The 23923-nt window shown below is 35.3% G+C and overlaps 1 protein-coding gene across 2 annotated transcripts in view; it reads right to left on the bottom strand.

The window, feature by feature from the left end:
* LOC128986222 (MICOS complex subunit Mic60-like) overlaps positions 1–23399 on the bottom strand; it is a 49038-nt gene extending 25639 nt beyond the window's left edge. The window contains exons 1-6 of one of the 2 annotated variants that reach the window (XM_054406453.1): positions 23080–23399; positions 12643–12755; positions 11617–11817; positions 9582–9715; positions 6116–6160; positions 1095–1217 (exon numbers count right to left, since the gene is read on the bottom strand). In XM_054406453.1, coding sequence (XP_054262428.1) covers positions 1095–1217; positions 6116–6160; positions 9582–9715; positions 11617–11817; positions 12643–12755; positions 23080–23154 — 691 coding nt within the window. In that variant the 5' untranslated portion in view covers positions 23155–23399. Of the gene's footprint in view, positions 1–1094; positions 1221–6115; positions 6161–9581; positions 9716–11616; positions 11818–12642; positions 12756–23079 lie in introns of both variants that reach the window. The other variant, XM_054406452.1, reaches the window with a different exon arrangement.
* Positions 23400–23923: the final 524 nt, after the last annotated feature.

Raw genomic sequence — 23923 nt, forward strand, 5'->3', positions numbered from 1 at the left:
AACGTCATCGTCGTCATGTCCGATTGCGGCAATAGTTGTTTCCGATCGCGCAATCTCCAGAGACATGTTTTAAGTGCATTTTAAGTGTTTTTATTGATAACATTCCAGTAATCCGGCATTTTCACTAATACGACAGTATCACGGTCCTATATCTACCAGATTACTGAGAGTCTACTGTACATTAAAATACTTTACCTACATGGCCGTTTTTCACTAGCCGTTTTTCACTAGCCTTTTCAATTTAATTTTTAGAATTGAAAATATTCACTTTAATGCATTGTTTACTTACTTGGCCACATTGTTTATTATTATTTTTCAGCATTAGTAATCGTAGGTTAAAAGCTAACAATTTAGGCATTTATTTATGTGTTAACTCAGGCTAAAAATAATTATATTTAGGCTAAAAGGGGTTTTAATATTTTAATTGAAAATTTAAACTAGTTTACATGGTAATAACCTAGGTTCTTACCAACGTTCAAGGCCTAGGTTCTTGTGCCTTCAAACCTAGTTGTCCAGTAGCCTATGTCCAAGACATGAAGTTATGTTAAGTACAACAAGCTTGATGATATTTAAGTTTATGTCCTTTATAAAGGGGGCAGACATAGGGCTAACAGTAAGTTGTAGGCCTACATCCCTATTACCTTGCACTGTTAATGTAAATGAAGATGAAGATATTTTTCACTAGGCTGGTTAAATAATTATTACAAAGATCTACAAAAGCCTACTTTTTGTCTTACATCCATCGTGTATTGTAATTTTAGGGTCTTAAAATGAAATTAAAATTATTAGTCCTCCCCTTTTCCATTATTTAAGGTAGCTCTTGGGACTCTCAGCATGATGTTGTATGAAATAAAGATTTTAAATTGAATTGAACTTTAAAATGTTTACTATTTAAGGGTCAGTATTCAATTTGAAAGGAAATAGTAGTATTCACACGACCTAGTTAAAAGAAAGTAGCCTTGTATAGGCCTACCATTAAAAACAGCATCTATTTACCATTTCAAAAGTGGACAATTTCGTAAGTACTGTATCTAACTTAATAATGATTAACAATCCTTGCAAACTTTTAAGGTGAAGTTGAAGTTAAAACTTGCCTCTTAAAGCACAAACTGTAGTTTCTAAACTTTGAATCGTGTCCTGAGCAGTTTTACTCAATTTATCTTCAAGCAGCTGCATTTCCTGAAGCTCTTTAGGCACCTGGGCTGACTTGGTAATGTCTTCTGAAAACATAATATATAAACAAAGGCCTAGTGGCAAAAAAATTCAATGACAGTTCAAAATAGTGTTTAGAATCAATCACAGTAGAGCTGGCTCAGCTCTGTTCATAATAGTAAGACACCTTAAATATACAGGGTGGTTCAAAAATAACTGACACATTGTAACATAAATTTCTATTTACAAAATTTTAACTACATGGTAACATTTACATATTATGTACAGATAGGAAAAGTCTAAATGTTTTTGGTGATATTCAATAAATATCAATATGGCCACTGTTAGAGGCTTTGCCGGTGTTAAATCAAAATTTAGCACATTGCACATCTTTGCTGAATTTCTCGGGGATGGAATTAACATTGCATGGGTTTTTAGCGAATTTCCCATATAGGGAATAAGCTATTACCGTAGTACTCATGGTAAGACCTGGACCCAGGACCGATTTTTTTTTTCGCTTTGAGGTCCCTAGAGGCCAAAAACACCATCCGTTCAAATTCATATCTAATATATAAAATTCTCGTGTCACAGTGTTTGTCTGCAAACTCCTCCGGAACGACTTCACCGATCGTTATGAAATTTGGTGTGTAAATTCTGTAGGTATGCGAATCGGACGTAAACTATTTCCCGTTTCGAAATTCTTAAAAGGGCTCCGCCCCAGTGGCTCTGGAGTTTCCCATGTTAACCTTATGAGAAACGGAATTAATGAATCTTAACAGCTGTTTCAATTAAACAAGTTGGTTCTGTTCTATGATGTTCAATAGCATTAAAGTTACAAGGATTACCAACAGGGTTCAGCACTATTATTTCTTTTACATTTATGACAACAGCTAATTTGCAACCAAAAGGTGAGTGAGCGTAGCGAACGAACTTCAACCTGGAGGCGAGTTAGCGTAGCGAACGAGCTAACCTGAAGGCAAGTGAGCGCAGCGAACGAGCTCCAACCTAAAGGTGAGTGAGCGTAGCGAACGAGCTCCAACCCAAAGGTGAGTGAGCGTAGCGAACGAACTTCAACCTGGAGGCGAGTTAGCGTAGCGAACGAGCTAACCTGAAGGCAAGTGAGCGCAGCGAACGAGCTCCAACCTAAAGGTGAGTGAGCGTAGCGAACGAGCTCCAACCCAAAGGTGAGTGAGCGTAGCGAACGAACTTCAACCAGGACGTGATTGAGCGATGCGAACGAGATCATCTTGAAAATTAAACGTAACGGTACTTTCTTTCCATCGGTCTGTCTTAGGGGAAACCTATAACTTAGGCGATACGAAGTTCGCCGGGTCAGCTGGTATATATATATATATATTTATATATGTGTCCGTTAGCGCGATAACTCGAGCAAAAACGATCCGATTTTGATGAAATTTGGTACAAACGTGTAAACCTACGTTTATTCGAACGAATTCGCGAACCAGCATGATCGGACCATGGGAACAGGGGTTTATGGGGGGTTTTATGGGGTAAAAATGGGTTTTTCCCACTTTTGACTCAAAAAACATAAAATTTTGCAATTTCTTTCCAAACTATTTTGTAGAGCTTAAAAAAACAAATAATTTAGTATATTGAAGCGTTATAATGCACCTAATGGTTACGGAGAAAATTCCAAAAAATTGTAAATTTAAAATTCCCATGTTATTCTTATGGAGAATAAGTAAAGTGTTGTAGTTTGCTTGTTTATTAACATTTTTTGCCCAAATTTGGAAAATGTTTTTATTTCTTACTATCTATTAACATTTTACATAAAAAACACTTTTACCCTCCCTGTTGCAGCAAACCTAAGTATGTGTTAAACTGATTCTATTTAAATAGGGAATAAATGTTGATATTTTTAAGGAGACATTTTAGTGTAAATCCAATCAGGCAAATGGAAATTCGCTTAGTCTGCAGGTTTGCTGCGGCGGGGGTATTTTTTTTAGTGCCGGCTGTTATTTTCACTTAAATTAAATTGTTCAATCTGCTGTTTTTAAAATAGGGATAAAACGGTTGTTCCTTGGTAGTTTATTGTTGTTTAGATTGATTCGTAACAATTCATCAGATTTATTAAACATACATTTTTAAATTTGAGGTTGAATTTTGATTTGCAAAGCCTTAAACAGTGGTCATATTGAGATTTATTGAATATCACCAACAACTTTTGATTTTATCTAACAAAATTTTTATCTAAAACATTTTATCTAAAATTTTAACTACATGGTAATATTTTCATATGTATAGTGTTTGGTATAATAAGAAAAATATATGTACTTAGAATGAAATTAATCAGTCTTAATTAGGCTAATTTTTAAAGTGCTAAATAATGTTGAATTACTGTCACAGACCTTAGTGAAGCTGAAGAGATGTTTGGTTTGGGGTACCCCACCTGACTTGAAGCACTGGGCAATGGCGGCGTCGACGAGGACAGTCCATGTACACGTTGAACTACTTGCACTATTACAATTATCCGTTAAATGAACAAAAAATAATTTCTTTTTGGGATAAAAACAAAACTATTGTCACTTCTATTAGCTTAGCACTGTACAGACTGATTAATTTAAAAAGTAAAAAGGTAAAAATTGCGGGATGATGAAAAGATGATGCGGATAGACAATAGAAAATATGATGATAATTCAGCGGCAGACGACAGTGGACTGCCTCGTTTGAAGGATATCAGCGTTGAGGGCAAAGGCTGCATACCTTCGTTATCGCGAAGAGCGGCTGAATAGCGGAAAATTACTTGGGCTAGGTTTTGTTTGAAACAGAAAAATATAAATAAGGAATTGTTTGGTTTTAAAATCAAGAAACTTAAAATATCCAACATATAGATTATATGAAAATATTACCATGTAGGCCTAGTTACAATTTTGTAAATAAAAATGTATGTTAAAATGAGTCAGTTCTCTTTGGACCTCCCTGTATTTCAAAAAACTTGCGAGCAAAATATCAGTTTTACCTTTTTTGGACAAAATTGGTGACCTGAAGCTAACTAAGCAGCCCATCAACTAAGTTTTATATTTTTGAAAAAAAAAAACACAAAAAACAAACACAAGCTATAGGTCTATTTTGTACTGGCTGGATTGAGTTACATTAGACTTTAAAACCCAGAACAAAATTGCAGATAACAAGCCGTCTCAAATTCCAATAGAGTTATAGGCTAACATATTTTTTTTTCAAATTTATGGTAATAATTAATAAACCTCTAGTTTACTCAGCTAATTTATTTAGTTGTACTTTGGGGAAATGAGTTTTGTATCAAAAGTTACAAGAGAAAAATCTAATTATGAGAACTGGTACTTAAATTTTCGGGAGGGCTGGAACTGCACTCAAGGTCAGTCCCTGGTCCTAATCCAACTACGGAACTGCACTCACGGTCACTTTGAGCCTTTCTGGGGGTACCAGAACTGCACTCACGGTCAGTTTTTAATTAGCCTTTATCACATTGTGCAACACCATGATTGAATTGATTAAAACTTATTAAATTAGTTGAAATATATTAAAAAGTTTTGATTAAATGAATCTAAACGTCAAAAAATAAACTTACTACTGACATTGTAAAAAATACACATATATATGCGCACAGAAAATTCTAGCATAGTATTTACGATAACATGATAGGCTATATTCTTATTATAACGAAGCTTCTTTTGTAAAGGTTAGGTTAGGTTAGGTTATTTATTGTTGTATTTATTGGGACAGACACTAAAACGTGTATTAAATAAAGTATTGGATAAAGTAAGACAGAGAACGGAATAAACAGATTACTAAGGGGCTAGCAAAGCGTTCAGCCGTGAAAGACCGATTTTTGACCGTGAGTGCAATTCCATATGGCTTAGGCAGGCTACCCTTCTAACCCTTGTAAATTCCTTTGACCGTGAGTGTAGTTCGTTGTCAGCCAAATTTTCACCCAAAACTCGAAATAAAAAATCTTGACAAAAACAATACTTTTAGCGAATTTCCCGTAGAGGGAATAAGCTATTACTGTAGTACTCATGGTAAGACCTGGACCCGGGATAAATTTACTTTTTTGTTTTAAAGGTCCCTAGTGGCCAAAAATACCATTTGTTCAAATTCATCTACATATACATATATATATATATATTTTATGGTTCTGTTCACTTTTTTTAGGGCTACTTTTTCAATACATAACTCAAGCGAAATAAAAACCAGAGTACCCTGAAATTCATATTTATCATATTAATTTTAATAACAATGAATTTCAGGGTACTCTGGTTTTTATTTCACATTTATATATGTGTCCGTTAGCACGATAACTCGAGCAAAATTGATCCGATTTTGATGAAGTTTGGTATACACGTGTAAACCTACATTTATTCAAATGAGTTCACAAACCAGCATGATCAGACTATGGGAACGGGGGTTTTATGGGGTAAAAATTGGTTTTTGCTATTTTAGACCCAAAAAACTTTATAAAATTTAGCAATTTCTTTCCAAAATAATTTGTATAGCTTAAAAAAAACAAATAATTTAGTATATTGAAGCGTTATTATGCACCTAATGGTTACGGAGAAAATTCCAAAATATTGTTAATTTTAAATTCCCATGTTATTCTTATGGAAAATAAATAAACTGTTGTAGTTTGCTTGTTTATGAACATATTTTGATCAAATTTGGAAAATGCATTTATTTCATACTAAACTATTAACATTAAAAAAAAAAAAAAAAAAAAAAAAAAAAAACTTCTTTACCCTCCCTGTTGCAGCAAACCTAAGTACTCGTTAAACTAGTGCTATTTAGATAGTGAATAATAATGTGATATTTTAAGGAGACATTTTAATGTAAATCCATTCAGGCAAATGGAAATTCGCTTAGTCTGCAGGTTTGCTGCGGCGGGGTTATTTTGATATACACTGACTGTATCGGAGGAAGTAAAAAGAAACCATTTTTCAAGAATAAGTATTCATATGTAATGACTAACCTGTTTTTTCATTTTCAATTTTTGGGAGAAATGCAGATTCAGGGGCTGAAACAAAACAAGCAAACAAATTATATTGAATAACCTAAGGCATTCTCACATACTACAGTAGAAATTATCATGATTTAGATCAGATTTGTATGGTTGTTAGGAACAAGAAAGTCCTGCCAGATATATTTAGAAAGTACACAAACATTCTACAATGTATAAATTAAAAATAACAACAAAATCTTAGTTATCAACTAGGTTAAAATTTTAATGCATCCATCCACCATTTACAGTCAAGTGATAAAAACAATAAGTAACTATGAACTACTGTACAAAGTTTCACTAGGAAACATTCAGGATAGCAACTGCTTTTAAGTTTTTTCCTGGAGGGCCGCCACAGCTTATAAATGTTGCTTGGGCTTTTACGTTTTTTACCGAAATTGAGTCAGATATTGCTTCAAGTGTGGTAATACACGGTTCGAAAATTCCAAAATAAATTGTTACCCAGTTTTTAAATGTTGAAAATTGCAAACTTTGGACCTGAATTACTGGATCATTGTTACATATTTTATAAATTTTTTAAACATTTCTTACGCTAGTAGAGATGCTTAAAGTCGTGAAAATAATAAAAAGTCATATTCTAACATTTTTGTATTTGTGTTTCGAAAAACATTTTTTATTTTAGGCAAATGCAGTGGAGGCAACTCGTCACTGAATTTAATGGAAGCCTTTTATTTATTTATTTCCCAACGGCATAGCCACTTTACAATGAAAATACATTTACAACTTGAAATAAACAGAAATAAATTGTAATGAGTTGTAGTGAACAGTAACAAATAAGTAGTAACAATATAAATATTTACAAACTATTAATAGAAAGTTATAGATGGCAACAGGTATAAAGTGCATGAGTGAGATAAAAAAATACAGTGTGAAATTATTATACAATAAATAAGAGAATAATTTAAATAAGAGAATAAAAAAGAGAAATAAGAACATAAGATGGATGCAGGAACAAACATTAATAATACAGTTCTACAAATTTTGCATACATCAGAGACAACATAAATAAATATTGGTGAAAATCTAGCGTCAGGTGGTAGGCCTTCAAGTTCAGGTGCAGGTTCAATGGGTGAAGATTTTTGATACACATCTTCTGATGTGAGAGAATGTGTCACAGAACAGGTGATAGTCTGGAGCAACAGTCTTCGGACGAAGAGTTCCCTATTCTTAGTGCCAGACGGTACCTTAAAATCTATTTTTGACAGGATGTCCGGACAAAATAGAAGACCTCTGATCATTTAGAGCAGAAGCATGTAGTCAGCCATGTCTCGGCGCACCCCAAGAGATACAGGCTGGAGCTCAAAAGAGAGAAAATCAAGTCTTAAGACCAAGCCACTAGCCCCAAAGCAGAACAACGAACGACGCTGCGACATTGTCGCGGACACGAAACGCCGAGAAACGCGGGCCTGCGGACACATTTACGGAGTCATAACGACGATCGCGCCGTGGCCGCGATTATTGGACCGACGATCGCACCGTGACCGCGGAGTCATACCGACCCCGACAGTCACGCCGTGACCGCGGAGTCATAACGACGATCGCGGAGTCCTACCGACGATCGCGCCGTGACCGCGAGTCATACCGACGATCGCGCCGTGACCGCGGAGTCCTACCGACGATCGCGCCGTGACCGCAGAGTCCTACCGACGATCGTGCCGTGACCGCGGAGTCATACTGACGATCATGCCGTGATGGCGGAGTCATGCCGACGATCGAGCCGTGACCGCGAGTCATACCGACGATCGCGCCGTGACCGCGAGTCATGACGACGATCGCACCGTGACCGTGGAGTCATACCGACGATAACCCCGTGACCGCGGAGTCCTACCGACGATCGCGCCGTGACCGCAGAGTCCTACCGACGATCGCGCCGTGACCGCGGAGTCATACTGACGATCATGCCGTGATGGCGGAGTCATGCTGACGATCGAGCCGTGACCGCGAGTCATACCGACGATCGCGCCGTGACCGCGAGTCATGACGACGATCGCACCGTGACCGTGGAGTCATACCGACGATCGCGCCGTGACCGCAGAGTCCTACCGACGATCGCGCCGTGACCGCGGAGTCATACTGACGATCAAGCCGTGACCGCGAGTCATACCGACGATAACCCCGTGACCGCGGAGTCATACCGACGATCGCGCCGTGACCGTGGAGTCATACCGACGATAACCCCGTGACCGCGGAGTCATACCGACGATCGCGCCGTGACCGCGAGTCATGACGACGATCGCGCTGTGACCGTGAGTTCTACAGACGATCACCCCGTGACCCGCGAGTCACAAGTTTCTATAGGTACCTGTAAATTGTTACCCATTTTTTGGTTTTTATAGATCAGTGCCACAAATGGTAAAAATTGATTTCGTATGTCTTTTTTGGTAACTGCAATACAGTACATTTTTTTATGCACAAAAAAAAATCCTGTCCCATCCCGTCCCGAAAATCGGGAAGGAAATAAAAATCCCGTCCCGAACTAAAATTTCAATCCCGTCCATCCCTAGTGTGTTTATATAAAGAAACTATAGTTAAAGTTTTACTTCTGAAGACCTTGTTAACACTTGTTAAGGTATGTGTATACGTATTTAAAAAAAAGTAAATTTAAATAACCTGATTATGCCTACCCCTTAATAGTTTTTTAGTTTTTTGTTTTAAAAGTAGGCTATACAAGTTATTGAAATTTACTTATTTTATTTAACTATATTACTAGTAGCCCTAAAGAGTGAATATATATATATATATATCGGTATATAAGTCATTATTTAGCTTTTTAGTTTTAGCGCTTGCGGACACATTTTGAGGTTTTCACAGGCCGTTGCAGACACGTAGGAACCATTCTGCTTTGGGGGCCACTAGTAGCCTCAACTGTGGAAGAGTAAGCACCAACTGTTTCGGGGCAAACAGTCATCAGTTCACGCTTGAATCCAGGAATATCGTATTTATCGGTTTTTAAACTGTTTTAACATATTTGATTTTGTACTGGGGACAAAATATATAAATTAACTACAAATGCTTTACAATAAAATCATAAATATTTTACCTCAATTTTAAACATTTCCTGGATCCCCGCCCTCTTTACTCTAGGAGTTATTCCGTACTCCCCAGCCCCCCCTTGATGAAATATAGATGGACGGCCATGGGATAAACATGGAACATATACGCCTGTGTCTCTGCCTTCTTTTCTTGATTAGTAACGCAAAAAGAAGGAGATGTTCATTATTAGTCAGCATTTTCTCAACTAGTTGGACAGTGGCTTGCCAGTTGCCTGTACCATCAACTGCAGTTGCCCGACCAGTAGCCGGTGGCTGTCTAGTGGCCTTGTGTGAAAGGACCCTTAGTGTAAAGGTAGGACACAACAGTTGATTACTATTGGATGTTGCTTGTCGACATTTTGCAAAATCTCATTTTTAATACTCACGCTTGTAAGGTTTTGCATCACAAGGCTCCAAAGCTGGCAACTTCCCAGACTGGTCTCCGAGAGTTCTAAAATTGGAGTTGTCATGTTTACTTCCACTGTTTTCCTTAAAAAGGTAGTATAAAGCATTTTTTATCCTGAAAAAAGTATATTAATTTAAGGTTTAACTTTATATAAAATTCACAGCCAGTAAAATTAACTTTGAGCAATCAATAAGATCTATAAGAAATGCATATGTTGCTATTTGGCAAAACCAAACCAACAAAATTTCAAATACATTATTTATTTGTAATAATAATATATGAACAGAGAGAGAGGCTACAATAATGTATCTTGAGAAAATAAATTTCTCAGGGGTTATTGATAAAATAAAAGGAACAGCGTTTCAGTACAGCTTTGATTATACGTACATTTTAATTATTAAAGACCACTTAGCTAATGTGTGGTTTAACTGTTCATTTGTATCTTTTTATGAGCTTTAATTCAAGCTTCCATCGTAGTTTCTAACTTGTTCCGTCGCTGAAATAAAATGCCTTTACAAAAACCATAACAGATTTTTTTAATTGATGGAAAATTCTAAAACTTATAAATATGCTTAAAAAGTATATGTTCTAAAAGCTATCAAAATTTCATGACAATTACATCAGTAGGTAGTATTTTTGTTATAAAAAGTCGCCCGTTGTTATAAAAGCGCTGAAAACCTGTACTTTTTTCATTCAACCTGCTGAAAGGCTGAATTGAAACTGCATAAAAAATTTGAAAGCAACACACCCAAATGCTCTGGAATCGGGAAAACCAGATTGTTCTGTCAGTAAATTTGGAAAAATTAGTGAATGTTGTCTAGAAGATCTGCCCAAAATAACCGTATTTATACAGATAGTGGAGTAAAACATAAAAGTTGAACAATTCACACTATGTCAGTGGCCACAGTAGTATGTATTCAAATTTTGAAAGCAATGCAACAAAAATAAATTGACAAGGCAAATTTAGCTTAAAAAAAGTGGAATGTACCAAATACTTTAATAATATTTCAGGACTAACCTTAAGGCCACCCTTTTTACTGGGGTTTATTCCGTACCCCACCCCCGGCCACCCTTATGCAATCAAGGTTCTATGGTGTCATTAAAATGGTTAACTGCAGGAGCATTATTTGGGTACCATACTATATATAGGGTGGACCAAAAAAACAGGGACAATTTTAAAATGTTATTATTCAGCTGTTATAAAGGCTGGAGAGTTCATTGATATGGCAAAAGAAAGTTTATTTGATGCCATTTAGTGTATAGTTACTATGGATCATCAATGGTTACCGCAACATCGTGCCTTTGTCATAGAGACTTTTTTGAAGAATAATTTGACTTTCATTTCTACTCAACGTCAATTTCGTTTTCACTTCAACATTGGCCGTAATGGTGCAACCCCAAAGCCAAAAACTATTTAAAGTTGGGTAAGTAATTTCCAGAACACGTCTTCTGCACTCAAACTCAAACCTAGTGGGATACCTCGGACTGTTCGGACGCCGGAAAACATTGAAATGGTTCGCGCGAGTGTCCTGCGTCGAACGTCCAAAGCCAACCGTTTGCAAAACATTGCATTGAAATTTAAATTTGCATAGGTTTAATTTTGAGTACAAAAGCCGTGTTTAGGACATTGTTTACCCATCTTTGAGTAGTTCATTCGGTTTGGGGCTGGACCATTACGGCCAATGTTGAAGTGAAAACGAAATTGACGTTGAGTAGAAATGAAAGTCAAATTATTCTTCAAAAAAGTCTCTATGACAAAGGCACGATGTTGCGGTAACCATTGATGATCCATAGTAACTATACACTAAATGGCATCAAATAAACTTTCTTTTGCCGCATCAATGAACTCTCCAGCCTTTATAACAGCTGAGTAATAACATTTTAAAATTGTCCCTGTTTTTTTGGGTCACCCCGTAATAGCTTAATTTCCTATATGGGAAATTCGCTAAAAAAACCAGTTCCTTTGCTATTAACATGAAAATTTAAAACTTATACCAAACCTATAGCATACTTACCTAGCACTGACAGCCTTATGAGCTTTATCAAGAGATTCTAAATATGTTTGTTCCTCTTGAAATATAATTTTGACCATGTTGTCTAGAGCAGGAATATGCTCTTTAGACCAATCTCGGAAGTCATTGTCATGCTTTGCAGTTACGATAGCAACTGTAGTTCCAAAAAGAGCTATGGCTGCTAGTTTCCTGATTTTTCTAGACCTGTAAAAATATTTTTAATACAAATGAATTAGGCTAATATTATTATGTTAATACTAGGTAGATTTAGGAAGTATTCACAACATTTTACTGATAGTATAAGTTAAGGACTTAGTCAGTATAAGCCACTTACACCATGCAAAACATTGCTTACTTGATATAAATTTTTTACGTCAATCTTCTATCTCCCTTCACCAGTTACGCACATTTTCTACATTTAAACACAGTTTAGTTAGATGCTTCAACTGGCGACTAGACTTAAGAAATACGTAACAGAATAGCTTAGTTTTAATTATAAACTTTGGGGAAGGAAATTCAGTCAACTATGTTATAAGATGAAGTTAATAAATTTAAATCTCAAAGTTTAAACAAAGGAAAGTTAAATGGTAACAGTGGAAATGTTCACATTGCAGGTTTTCTGCCTGTTTTCTGACCAATCAATATTTACCCTATGCAAATTCCTAAATCTCTACCTCAAAACATTGTACCCATACATTCAATGGGTATAGCCTAAGGACAAGAGTATGCCATAACTTATGTTGTGAAAGTAAGTAATACTTTCAGTAATTTTTACACCGATTGTTTTGGTAGTTTTATAACTAACAAAACTTAGTTTCAGACAATGGACAACCGGCTAAACTTAATGACTCTACCACTTCAGTGTACAAAGGTAACATCTTGTTGTGGAGGTATTAAATTCTTTCTCATGTTTGAAGCCTTTTATTTTGGGTTTTTATCAGACATAGATTTAGCGAATCTTGACATTATATCACATCAAGTACTAGGTCCAATGATTTTAATTGGATACATTATTTTACTGAAACTTACTTTTGAGGCTCATCTTTACATGAATCATTTTCATTTGAACTCGTAGTCTTGTATCTCTGTTGAAGAGTGAAAAGTGGTAAAGGTGTAGTATCTGTAAACCTTTCGGAACGTATCTGAAATTAAAAAAAAATATTGATAGAAACATGAAGTCCCTATACGGTTTCATGATAAATTTCATTCAATTTCTGTTTATGGGGCGTACTGTCAGAATTGACAAATAAAAGTTTATGTTGACTTACAGTGTTGCCGTAAAAAATCTGCTATTATATATTCAACTAGGCTGTTACAATCATAATTTATGATAGGATCGTTACTAGGCCTACATCTGTTTCAGGCTGCAAAAAATTGAGCACATGTTCAATGGTTGAGTTTGCAAGAAATTTTAATTGGAAACTGTAAAAAACAACATTTAACACTAGTCGGCTAGACACTGATAATCAGTGGCGGTTCTAGGACCTTGTCAAGGAGGGGGCTACCGGGGGGCTTGGGGGGTGTGGAGCACCCCCAATGTAGTAGGGGGGTCCGGGGGCCCTCCCAGAAAAAAATTGTAATTTCCAAAGCCGTTTGGTGACTTTCTAAAGCCATTATTAATGTCTATATATGTGTCCAACTGTCCAAAAACCTCCCATTTCACCTGTTATTTGTCATGAGCAAGTAGACATTTAAAAAATTAAACTAAGACAAACTTTCATTCATGAATTTCAAAACATAGGCCTAAATGCGAAGCCATGTCTCTTAAAAGCCCTTTGGTGACTTTATAGAGCCATTTTTAATGTCTAGAAGTGCTCAACTGACCAAAAAACTCACTAGTGTTTATATAGTTAATGGTAATAGGCTACTGGTGCAACTGATGATGGCTGATGCCTGTGTTTCCCCGTCCTCAATGTCGCGCTCGCCTTTGCCCTAGCGGCTGACTGCTGTAAAAATTGGATGATGCGTACAACTTTCCATAGCGTAATACAGTAGAGACTCGAAAATCCGAACGTCAAAAATCCAAACCGCTCAAGACTCCTGAGTGTTTGAAAATAATGAATTAGCACAGAGACAAGGGATGTTTTACAATTTCGCGGGCCTAACAGTCGGTGCCTGGCAGGGAAATGAGTGAACGTGCCGAGCTAGTCTGTGTTTTGTTCGTTTCCAATGTATAAGCTCTACATATTTTTTTCAAGAAACGAATTACAGTTATGTATCAAAAATACCTAAGTAGGTACAAAAATCATTATTAGCGAATTTCCCATATAGGGAATAAGCTATTACCGTAGGTCTCATGGTAAGACTTGGACCTGAGACCGATTTACTTTTTCCTTTTGAGGTCCCTAACTTAGAGGCCAAAAACACTATCCGTTCAAATTCTTATTTATATATATTTTTATATATGTGTCCGTTAGCACGATAACTCGAACAAAAATAATCTGATTTTGATGAAATTTGGTATAAACGTGAAAACCTACATTTATTTGAACGAGTTCGCAAACCAGCATGATCGGACCATGGGAACGGGGGTTTATGGGGGGTTTTACGGGGTAAAAATGGGTTTTTCCCATTTTTGACCCTAAAAACATAAAATTTTGGAATATCTTTCCCAACCATTTTGTAGAGCTTAAAAAAAGAAATAATTTAGTATATTGAAGCATTGTTGTATGCCTAACGGTCACGGAGAAAATTAAAAAAAAGTGTAATTTAAAATTCCCATGTTATTCTTAAGGAGAAAATGAAAACTGTTTTTACAGATTTTAATAAAATTTGGCAAATTTATTTATTTCATACTACACTATTGACGTTTGGTCAAAAAACACTTTTTACCTTCCCCGTAGCAGCAAACCTAAGCACTCGTTAAATGTAATTCTATTTAAATTGGGAATAAATATGTGTTATTTATGGAAATATTTTAGTAAAAATGTAATCAGACAAGTGGAAATTCGCTTAGTCTGCAGGTTTGCTGCGGCGGGGGTATTTTTATTTCATTCACTGTATCCTAGAACTGTATTTTTAATACTGTAGACCTAATTTTGTGTCCAATAGACATTTCTAGGCTATGTTTGAAAATCCGAACAAATCGGTACTGAACTACCTACAATTGGTTCGGATTTTTGACTCTCTACTGTATTGTTTTATTCGTCGTGCTATATAAACGTATGTTCTGTGATAAAATCTTTAAAATACTGTTTTTTATTTATCTTTAGAAAAAAATTAAATATCGTTAATGGTGTTAGTTTTATGGTTCATTCAAACGATGTATGAAATTAACTCGGTATATAACGATGGTAAATACACAACTTGACAACTTGGATAAGTCGTAATGGTGTGGATTGTTGGCCAGACAGGTCGCTGGACCTGTTTTATCGGCTATATAAAGAGCTTGGACTATTCATCTCCAGGGGATAATGAACAGAAAATTCACAAGGGGATAATCAGATGTGCGCTTGTATGAAAGACGTTGTCTTTTAATGCTACTGTTGGTGCCTTTATAGCAACTTAGCAGACGCACAGGCACAGCCTATGTCTGCTATTTCCAGGACTAATTAGATAGGAACAACCTTTTACACATGTATATAGTTAATTAGTTATAGTTAATTAGTTTAGTTTTGCATAAAGCCCTTTTTTCTTTTGTACATTTGGTTGTGTAATTTTATATATGTGGGGGAATAAATTCATAATTCATTCATTCATAATTCATTCATTCATTCATTCATTCAATACATTCATTTATTCATTGTTAAATTATGTTAGTGAGGAAAGATCACGTGGCTGAAGTATTTTTCATTAGCATGAGTTTGAGCACTACAATCAGTTGGTAAACTCTACTTAAAGCTAGTTTTGGGTTTTCGGTGAAGATATTAATAATAAGGTATAATGTCTACATCATTTTAGAGGTTATTCTATTGGAAATATTTGTTTATGATTGGATAAAAGTAATTAGTTGTAAGAATGGACCATGTAACTAACACCGTAAACGATATCCAATTTTTTTTTGTAAATCATGATTTTAAAGATTTTATCGCAGAACCTACATTTATATGGATGTTAATCCTAATAGTTAATATTCTTGTGAGGAATTTCACAAGGATCGTAAACATTACAATAAACCCCATTTAAAAATGCAGCTATTTATTGCCATATTAATTAATCAAATGCATGTTACTTTTAAGAAAATGCCACTTTAATTGTTCTGTTTTTTTTGTTTTTTTTTTAGAAAAACTGTTAGATTGAAGAACAAAGTACCCCCGCCGCAGCAAACTACAGACTAAGCGAATTTCCATTTACCTGGCTGGATTTCTACTAAAATATTCCCTTAAAATTGTAAGATTTATTTCCTATTTAAATAGGTAACATTAATTTTAATGAGTACTTAGGTTTGCTGCTACAGGGAATGTATTGAGGTAATGAGGTGTGTTTTTTTATTGAATTATTGATAGCTTAGTGTAAAATAAATAAAATGGAAAAAATTTGATTAAAATATATCCATAAACAAGCAAACTACAACAGTTTATTTATTCTCCATAAGAATAACATGGGAATTTTAAATTTACATTTTTTTTAATTATCTCCGTAACCGTTAGGCATACAAAAACGCTGCAATATACAAAATTATTTCTTTGTTTAAGCTCTACAATATGGTTGGAAAGGAAATTGTGAAATTTTGTGTTTTAGGGTAAAAAATGGGAAAAACCAATTTTTACCCCGTAAAACCCAAACCCCTTTAGTACTATTTGACACTCTCTATAGTTCAGAGTGGCATAGAGATGCCTACATGAAAGTTAATGATGTTTTCTGAAAAATCATAAATTCAAACTTCATTGCAGAACAAGGGCTTATACGGAGTTTTGATCTCAATTATATTGTACTATAATTATTGGAAGTTAAATGAGGATTCTGAAAATGACAATGACGTTGAAATAAAAGCAATCTTTAGTGCACATTTGATCTAATCAAATACAAATATTTTGATTAAGTCTTTTTTGTCTGTTACCGCCTACCTTTGAGGGTATGGAAACTTAAACTGGTGCTATTCTGTCAGTAACACTTAGTAGTTTAACACATACAAATTGTTAAAACTAACTTTGTGTCCTTTTTCTGTATAGGGTATATGAATTTGAACGGATGGTTTTTTTAGGCCTGTGGAGACCTCAAAATTAAAAAGTAAATCCATCCCGGGTCAAGGTCTTACAATGAGACCTATGGTAATAGCTTATTCAAAAATTCCCTTTATGGGAAATTCGCTAAAAACTAGCTTCGACCAACGGACATCTCTCAGTCTACTACCAAAATGCCATTGACAACAAACTGGATGAGCTTAAACTATCTAACCTTGTCAAGCTTTGATGTGATAATCATTACTGAAACCAATCTCTCAGGTGATGTAAATGATGCTGAAATATGTTCTGGCAAGTATACAATTTTTCGATGTGACAGATTGTTACAAACCATCATTTTCTTTTCTACCCGTATGTTGTGACCCGAACTGGTAGCCTGTTAGTATTTCACGCACTGGATAAGATGTAAACTATTTTTATTGAATAACTAAAAAGTGAACTGCCTTGTATAATAATTTGTAACGAACAACTAACTAGAAGAATGTAAAAGTGTAAACATAAACAATAAACATCCGTCTTGACCATTATTTGAAATGACACATGTTGTCAAGACAGATTAAGGGATATGATACCGTAGAAGAGAGGCATCATCTCGCCGTTTCTATATATTTACCCTGCAATAGAAAAATACAGAGTGCACCAAAAAAACCGATATATTTTCTGCAATGACTGGTCGTCTGAGGGTGGTGGGGTTAGGCTCGTTGGAAAGCCTACACACTGCCATTTTCTGTAGTCATTGAACAGTGGTCTCCTGATCAACGCGTGTTTGTTTTTAAAAAGTTTTGTAAAAGCGTGTGTTAAAGTATGTTGTAGGCCTATTTAAAAAGTAATGATTCAGTCTTTACAACTCAGCAGCAACTCTTCCAATTAGGTCGACATGGAGAGGTTCCATCGCATAGCACAATCATGGGGTGTGCTACTAGCTTTAGAACAACGGTTTCTGCGTTCAAAAAGAAGCTGATATGCCATCCAAAGTCAGATTGGACGCCAGACAACTAATATTCAATAGAGTTTAGTGCTGCTGTAGAAAACAGTCCACGTAGGCCCGTGCAAAAAAAAAGCGGCTGTTTGAACATGTCTGACCGCTCGGATACACAAATTTTGAGATTTGATCTTAATTTTCATCCCTACAGATAAATTTTAATTAATCTAATTAAATTTTTTTACTATTCAAACAGATAATCGCGACAGAACCTCACCATGTCAACTTAATTGAAAGAATGCACGGAACTGCTACTGATTTAATTTTTTTAAACAACTCTATAACAAACCCACATAGCTCGGGTGACCTCTGCTCTCTGACTACACAAAACGGCAGAGTGAAGGCTTTCTAACGAGCCTACCCCCACCACCCTCAGACGACATGTCAATTTAGCCTACAGTGCGCTGAAGAAAATATATTGGTTTTTATGCCACACCCTGTATTAGAAGGTTGCTCCTAACAATAAAGGCCTGATCTCAGGAGATACATTCTACAAAATACTTATAGCTCTCTCTTAGCAGTTGACTTCTCTTCTATTCTAACTTAAATACTCCTAATCCCAATGAAGCAAGTGATAATATTCTCTCAGCGATTGGCTGCTGCGGTGAAACTTAACTCACCAATGAGAAGAGTTGGAAAATCACCTTTTCCCAGATGGTTCTCTCTCCGGCTTCAAAGAATGTAGTGATCACTAAAAAGTTCTCTAGAAACAGTACAAGGATACTAAGATAATCCAACAACCATTAACTACCTTCGTTTCTAAAATGCAACCATGCAAGATCTCTACCAATATTGACTACCACCAACATTTGAGGAGAGTAAAACAAGGCGTACCAGTCAAATTTCCATTCTTCTGGAGCCACGTAAATGCTATCAAAAACACTTCCTCAATACCTTATTAATGTTCTTCAACGCCAAGGTGTCTAATAAACCTCAAGGGATGTGTGAACTGTTTAGGAGCTTCTTCTCCTCAGTTTATAGGCCTACCTACTAGATCACATTCCCAGCCTTCACGCCTCTAGCATTGGTCTTGAAAACTCTTCAATGCTAAGACACACCCCACTAGAATTTTCGAACAAATTGAAGAAGATTGATGAGACCAAAGGCTGAGGTCCAGACAAAATTCCCCCTATTGTTTTGTCACAGTTTGTTGGATGAACCAATCTGCGGCATATTTAATGCTTCACTGGGAACTGGTATCTTCCCTGAAGCATTTAAATCGGCCTATGTTGTTCCTAAGTTATCCACAAATCAGGACCTGTTTATGATGTTACCAACTACAGTAGACCCCCTCTTAACCGACCATAATGGGACCGGACCTAGGTCGGATAACTCAAAAGGTCGGATAAAACGGGCAATCCCTAAAATCATAACATAATGAAGTGCTATTCATTTGGAATTATCTATAATATTAAAACGAAACAGTGTTTTTTTATTTCACGATTCTGAATCAACCACTCGACGGATTTTCATGATTTTTGTGTTGAAAGAAAGATAATTTTGAGAACTAGGGAATGTTGAAGCCATAATTTTAGTTTAGGGTCCCAGTTTTCTAGAAATTAAGTTTTAGTTTTTAAAAAGTCTAGCAGCCGACGCTAAGATTATAAACTAGCTTTTGGTGTAATATAATTTGTTTAACATAACAGATGTAAACATTCAGAGTTTGTAATACAAATTCAGCATTTGGATAAAATTAAAAGACATACTAAGGGTTGACTTATTTATACTATGTGTAATGCTAATCATTGATACGTTCAATATGGTTCAATCCTTCGATAAGAAGATGACAGATTATTTAAATATACATAGGTAAAATACTAGGATGTTCAAAGGATTTTTTAAATAAATCTTTGTAATCTTCGGTTTGTTTTAGTGCAATATAATTTTCTTTTAAGTAACAACTGGTTAGATATAAAAATGCTCTGTAGAACTATGAGATTATTTTATTTACTCTGATTTGTCATTGACTTTTAGGAATCAAATCAAATCAAATCAAAATCTCCTTTATTCATGAATGTACAAGTACAAAGAATAGAGTCAGTGAGTACTTATTGTCTATTCACAATATTTTAAATTGTAAAATTCCTCAAAGGAGTAAATTGCTTTTTCTACTAGGTATTTTTTTAGTTTAAAGTAAAATTTCCTACTATTACATTCATTTTTTATATCTTTTGGTAAAAAACTTATATATCTAAGGCCTCTATACACTGTGTTTTTTTTATAAAATTCTAAATTATGTCTGTTTTGTATAACATATTGTGCATTTCTGGTATTATATCTATTACTGGTAGGCCTACTTAGTTCTAACTGTATTTTTGGTAAATGGTGCTGCTTAGTATATTTTATTGTCTCGTATATATAAATTCCAAACACTGTTAGGATTTCCAAATTAGAAAAATGATACTTTACACTTTCAATCCAATTTAAACTTAGCATTAATCTAATAGCTTTCTTTTGTAACAGAAGTATTTGATTAAGATTTGATTTTGAGGTCCCTCCGTACACACTAATTCAATAATAAGTAAGATTAGTAGACCACCGAGAAAAGTAACGCCATCAATGTATACAAGTCGAGGCTCTGTACACGAGTCTTAAAAAAAGATATAGGCTACAAATTATTATACTGCTCAACTTTTTTAGGAAGGGTAGGAAAATCCATTTTGTACACGTTTTAATTCATCTTGGTTTGTTTACAATCAATGTTTTGAATGATTAAACTTTGTTTGGATTAGGCCCGGAAATATTGATGTCATAAAGAAGGAGATCAAGAAATCTCAGGAATACAATTTTAAATTACCACCACAATCCAGACGGGTTTTATCCAAAGATATACATATATGAATGATATGGATTGAGCACAACGTCATCATTGACCTAGGATACTGCAATTAGACTAACCATCCTTTTATGAAATCTAAAAGGTTGTTTGGCGTGTGTTTAGTTGTGGTTACGTTTGGAGGCGCTGAATATTTTATAGTTATAATAATAAATGAATATGGGGAATTACGGTGTACATTGATTCAATGAGAGTGGTTTAATTATTAAGGATATTAGAACTGATAACGGAATGGATAATAAACATAGACAATTAATTACGTCACTAGCTTTACTAGCGTGTTTTACGTTTTAAATTCCATCAACATGTGACCAGTTCTTTTGTTCAAATGAATATTATTTTATTTTTGACTCAGCTGTTTACCAAAACAAACTATATGTTGTTGTTTTTACTTTTCTTTGTTTACACTTATTTATTTAGCAATTGATGCAGTGAAATTGATATAAAGGATATGTGTGGACGATTCGTTTAGTGATGTCAGGACGCCAACGTTATAATTATGTGTACTGTGAATTTTATTGGATGTTTTTGTTTTATTTTAGGGAGTTTCTATTCAGACCTACTGGAAATTGTGTATAGTATGAGTAATTGAATTGTGTTGATATTGATTATGGAAGAGGCAGGTATGCGATGGAATTGGAAGGTGATATCGTTGACTTGGCCTATACACTTTCTCAATTGATAATTACTCTTTCTACTGTAGGCTGCTATAGCCTACAATTTGTCTTTATACGTGTAAGCTAGCTGTTCTGATTTATACACAGTTTTAACTGACTACACCCGTACGTAGGACGGGCTAACACCTCGTATAATCATTATTTTGAAGTCATACTTGCATTATTTATAAAATAAACTACTCTTATCTCCTTTTTCATATTGATAGAAAAGTCACAAATAAACACAAAACACGGTTACGGTAAGTCAAATATGCCTACTTTCAGTGGAATATATTATAATACTAGACAAGAGTCAATAAAATTCCTATTTTAATAACTTTAGTACTGTAATGGATGCTTTCCAAAAACATCGTAATTCAGTACAGAACCTTTTGTCTATAAGCGACCATTTTGTTACAAAACAGGACGTTTATTTATAGCCTCTCACTGGAGGCTCGAGGCACAAAAACTATCTTGACCTTGGAGTTGTTAACCCCCCTTCCCTGCCTTCCCTACAAGTTGCGTTGTTTGTTTACTCCGGCGACAAGATAATCAGTAATCAGTTATCAAAATCGTAACGCACTTTATGATGTTATACATTTTCCGCACAGATAACAAATCAGATCAGATGTGCTCGAGCTACGAACGATGATGGCAAACTAAAAATAGGCTAGGCTATGCTATATTTTTTGTGATCAACACAAAATAACTTAGCCTATTGTTAGTCATATCCTGTGGAGATAAGCGTATGGTTCAGTTATCATCGCAAAGCGTGGGAGCGGAAATGCCCAGATTCCTAGAAAGCGGCGGTTAAACCGAGCTGCTCTCACAGCAAGGTCGGTTAAAACAAACTGTATTATTTTACGATCGAAGGCGGATAATTTGATTATCGGTTAATACGAGGTCGGTTAAGAGGGGGTCTACTGTATAGGCCTATCTCAATCCTGCCTGCCATATATCCAAAATGTTAGAAGACATCTTTCTTGACCATATCAAGCTCAAACTGGCTAGAATAAGTTGTCCACAGCAGCATAGTTTTACAACAGGAAGGTCTAGGTACTGTTACCAACTTAACACTCCTTCAGTCAACAATTTAAGTAAGCCTTTGTCACGAACAGTCAGTTGGATGCTGTCATAGGTACTTAGACTTCTCTAAGGTGTTTGACACGGTGGATCACACTCTCCTCTTGTGGAAGCTGCTTGTCCAGGGATTCGGAAACGGAGAAATAAGTAAAGTGGTAAAACCAGCTACCTCCCAAAACCGAAGTGTGTATGTAAAATTTGCATCTGCAAACACATCTGAGTTTATCTCTTAACTTACTCTTGAGGGGGTAGATTTCCGTATCTGTTGGCACAAACAATGGAATGAAAATATTGATTATTCGATTGTTTCATTCGATATAAGTTAACTTAGGCTATCAATCGATATTTTCATTCGGTTGCTTATGCCAACAGACACGGAAGTCCACCCCTCTGGGGTTCCACAGGGTTCATTGTCCGGGCCCTTATCTTTTTCGATTGGAAACTTAAACCTTCATTCGATTTTTTCATCATCAACAAGTTTAACTTAGTTAGTTAGGTTAGGTTTGGTTATGACAGTTGCATTTCAGGTATAATAGAGCTTCAATCTATATTAGCCTAACTTAGTCCAGTTAAGAAACTGTACCCCAATGAAACAACAAATATCTAGGCTAGATAGGCAAACAAAAATGTGTTAAAAAGCCTTATGATTCAATGATTTATTTGGCCACTAAGCAAATGCAATAGGCTAAGTCACTTACAATACCAAGTAAATAATAAATAGTCTCTTGATTCACAAATAAATGCAAGTTAGGCCCTATATATAATAAGCGTCTATTGGATACTTACAATTCTTGGAGACAATATTCCAGCTTTCCATCCTAGATTCCTAACACACACTCCAGTAGCTTTACCAATCAACATATTGGGAAATAAATAATGTTATACCTAAGCTAATACTTTAAAATATTATTTACTGGATCTCCTATTCTAACAATTGACATGAGATAAAAAGATAACTCGTTTTAAATTTTTTAAGTACTTAGGCCTAGTCCTAATAAATCATAACCAAAGTAATAAGTTAAAATAAATATTTGCCGATGTTTAACTTAACACTAGGCCTAGTTGACTTTTACATTGTTGTCGTTCGTTAATTAAGTACGACTGTGGCTGGTATTTACTCAGGGGAGGTATAGAAGAGGCTACGATGACAGCTGTGGGCTTCTTATTAGCTGAGGGAACGCCTTTACCCATTTACCGTAACAAAACTGACAGTAGCCATTAGCCATCGGCCTCGGTGGTCTAATGGTTAGCGTGCCGGGCTGATAAGTTGAACGTCCCGGGTTCGAATCCTACTGATTGCAATAAATTTTTGTCCAAGATTTTTTTATTATCATCAAGTTTGGTTGGTTTGGTTCGGTTATTACAGTTTAATTTTATTATTAAGTCATTATAAAATTTTAATCGAGCAATTTCTAGTTTTATTTAATAAACAGAATTATTTTTCCGATTACTAAACTTTTGTTATATTATTTCTTTATCAGCAAGTTTGGTTAGTTCGGTTAGGTTATGATAGTTTAATTTTATAATTAAAAAATAATAAAATTGAATTTGAGGCATTTATAATGTTATTTTAAGAACAGGACTATTTTTGCGATTAGTAAACCTTCATTGCCAAAGTGCTCTCTACTAC

The sequence above is a fragment of the Macrosteles quadrilineatus genome, unplaced genomic scaffold (genome assembly GCF_028750875.1).
Source record: "Macrosteles quadrilineatus isolate MER2022 unplaced genomic scaffold, UCM_ALF_1.0 Scaffold_2__2_contigs__length_208266976, whole genome shotgun sequence".
Taxonomy (NCBI): Eukaryota; Metazoa; Arthropoda; class Insecta; order Hemiptera; family Cicadellidae; genus Macrosteles; species Macrosteles quadrilineatus.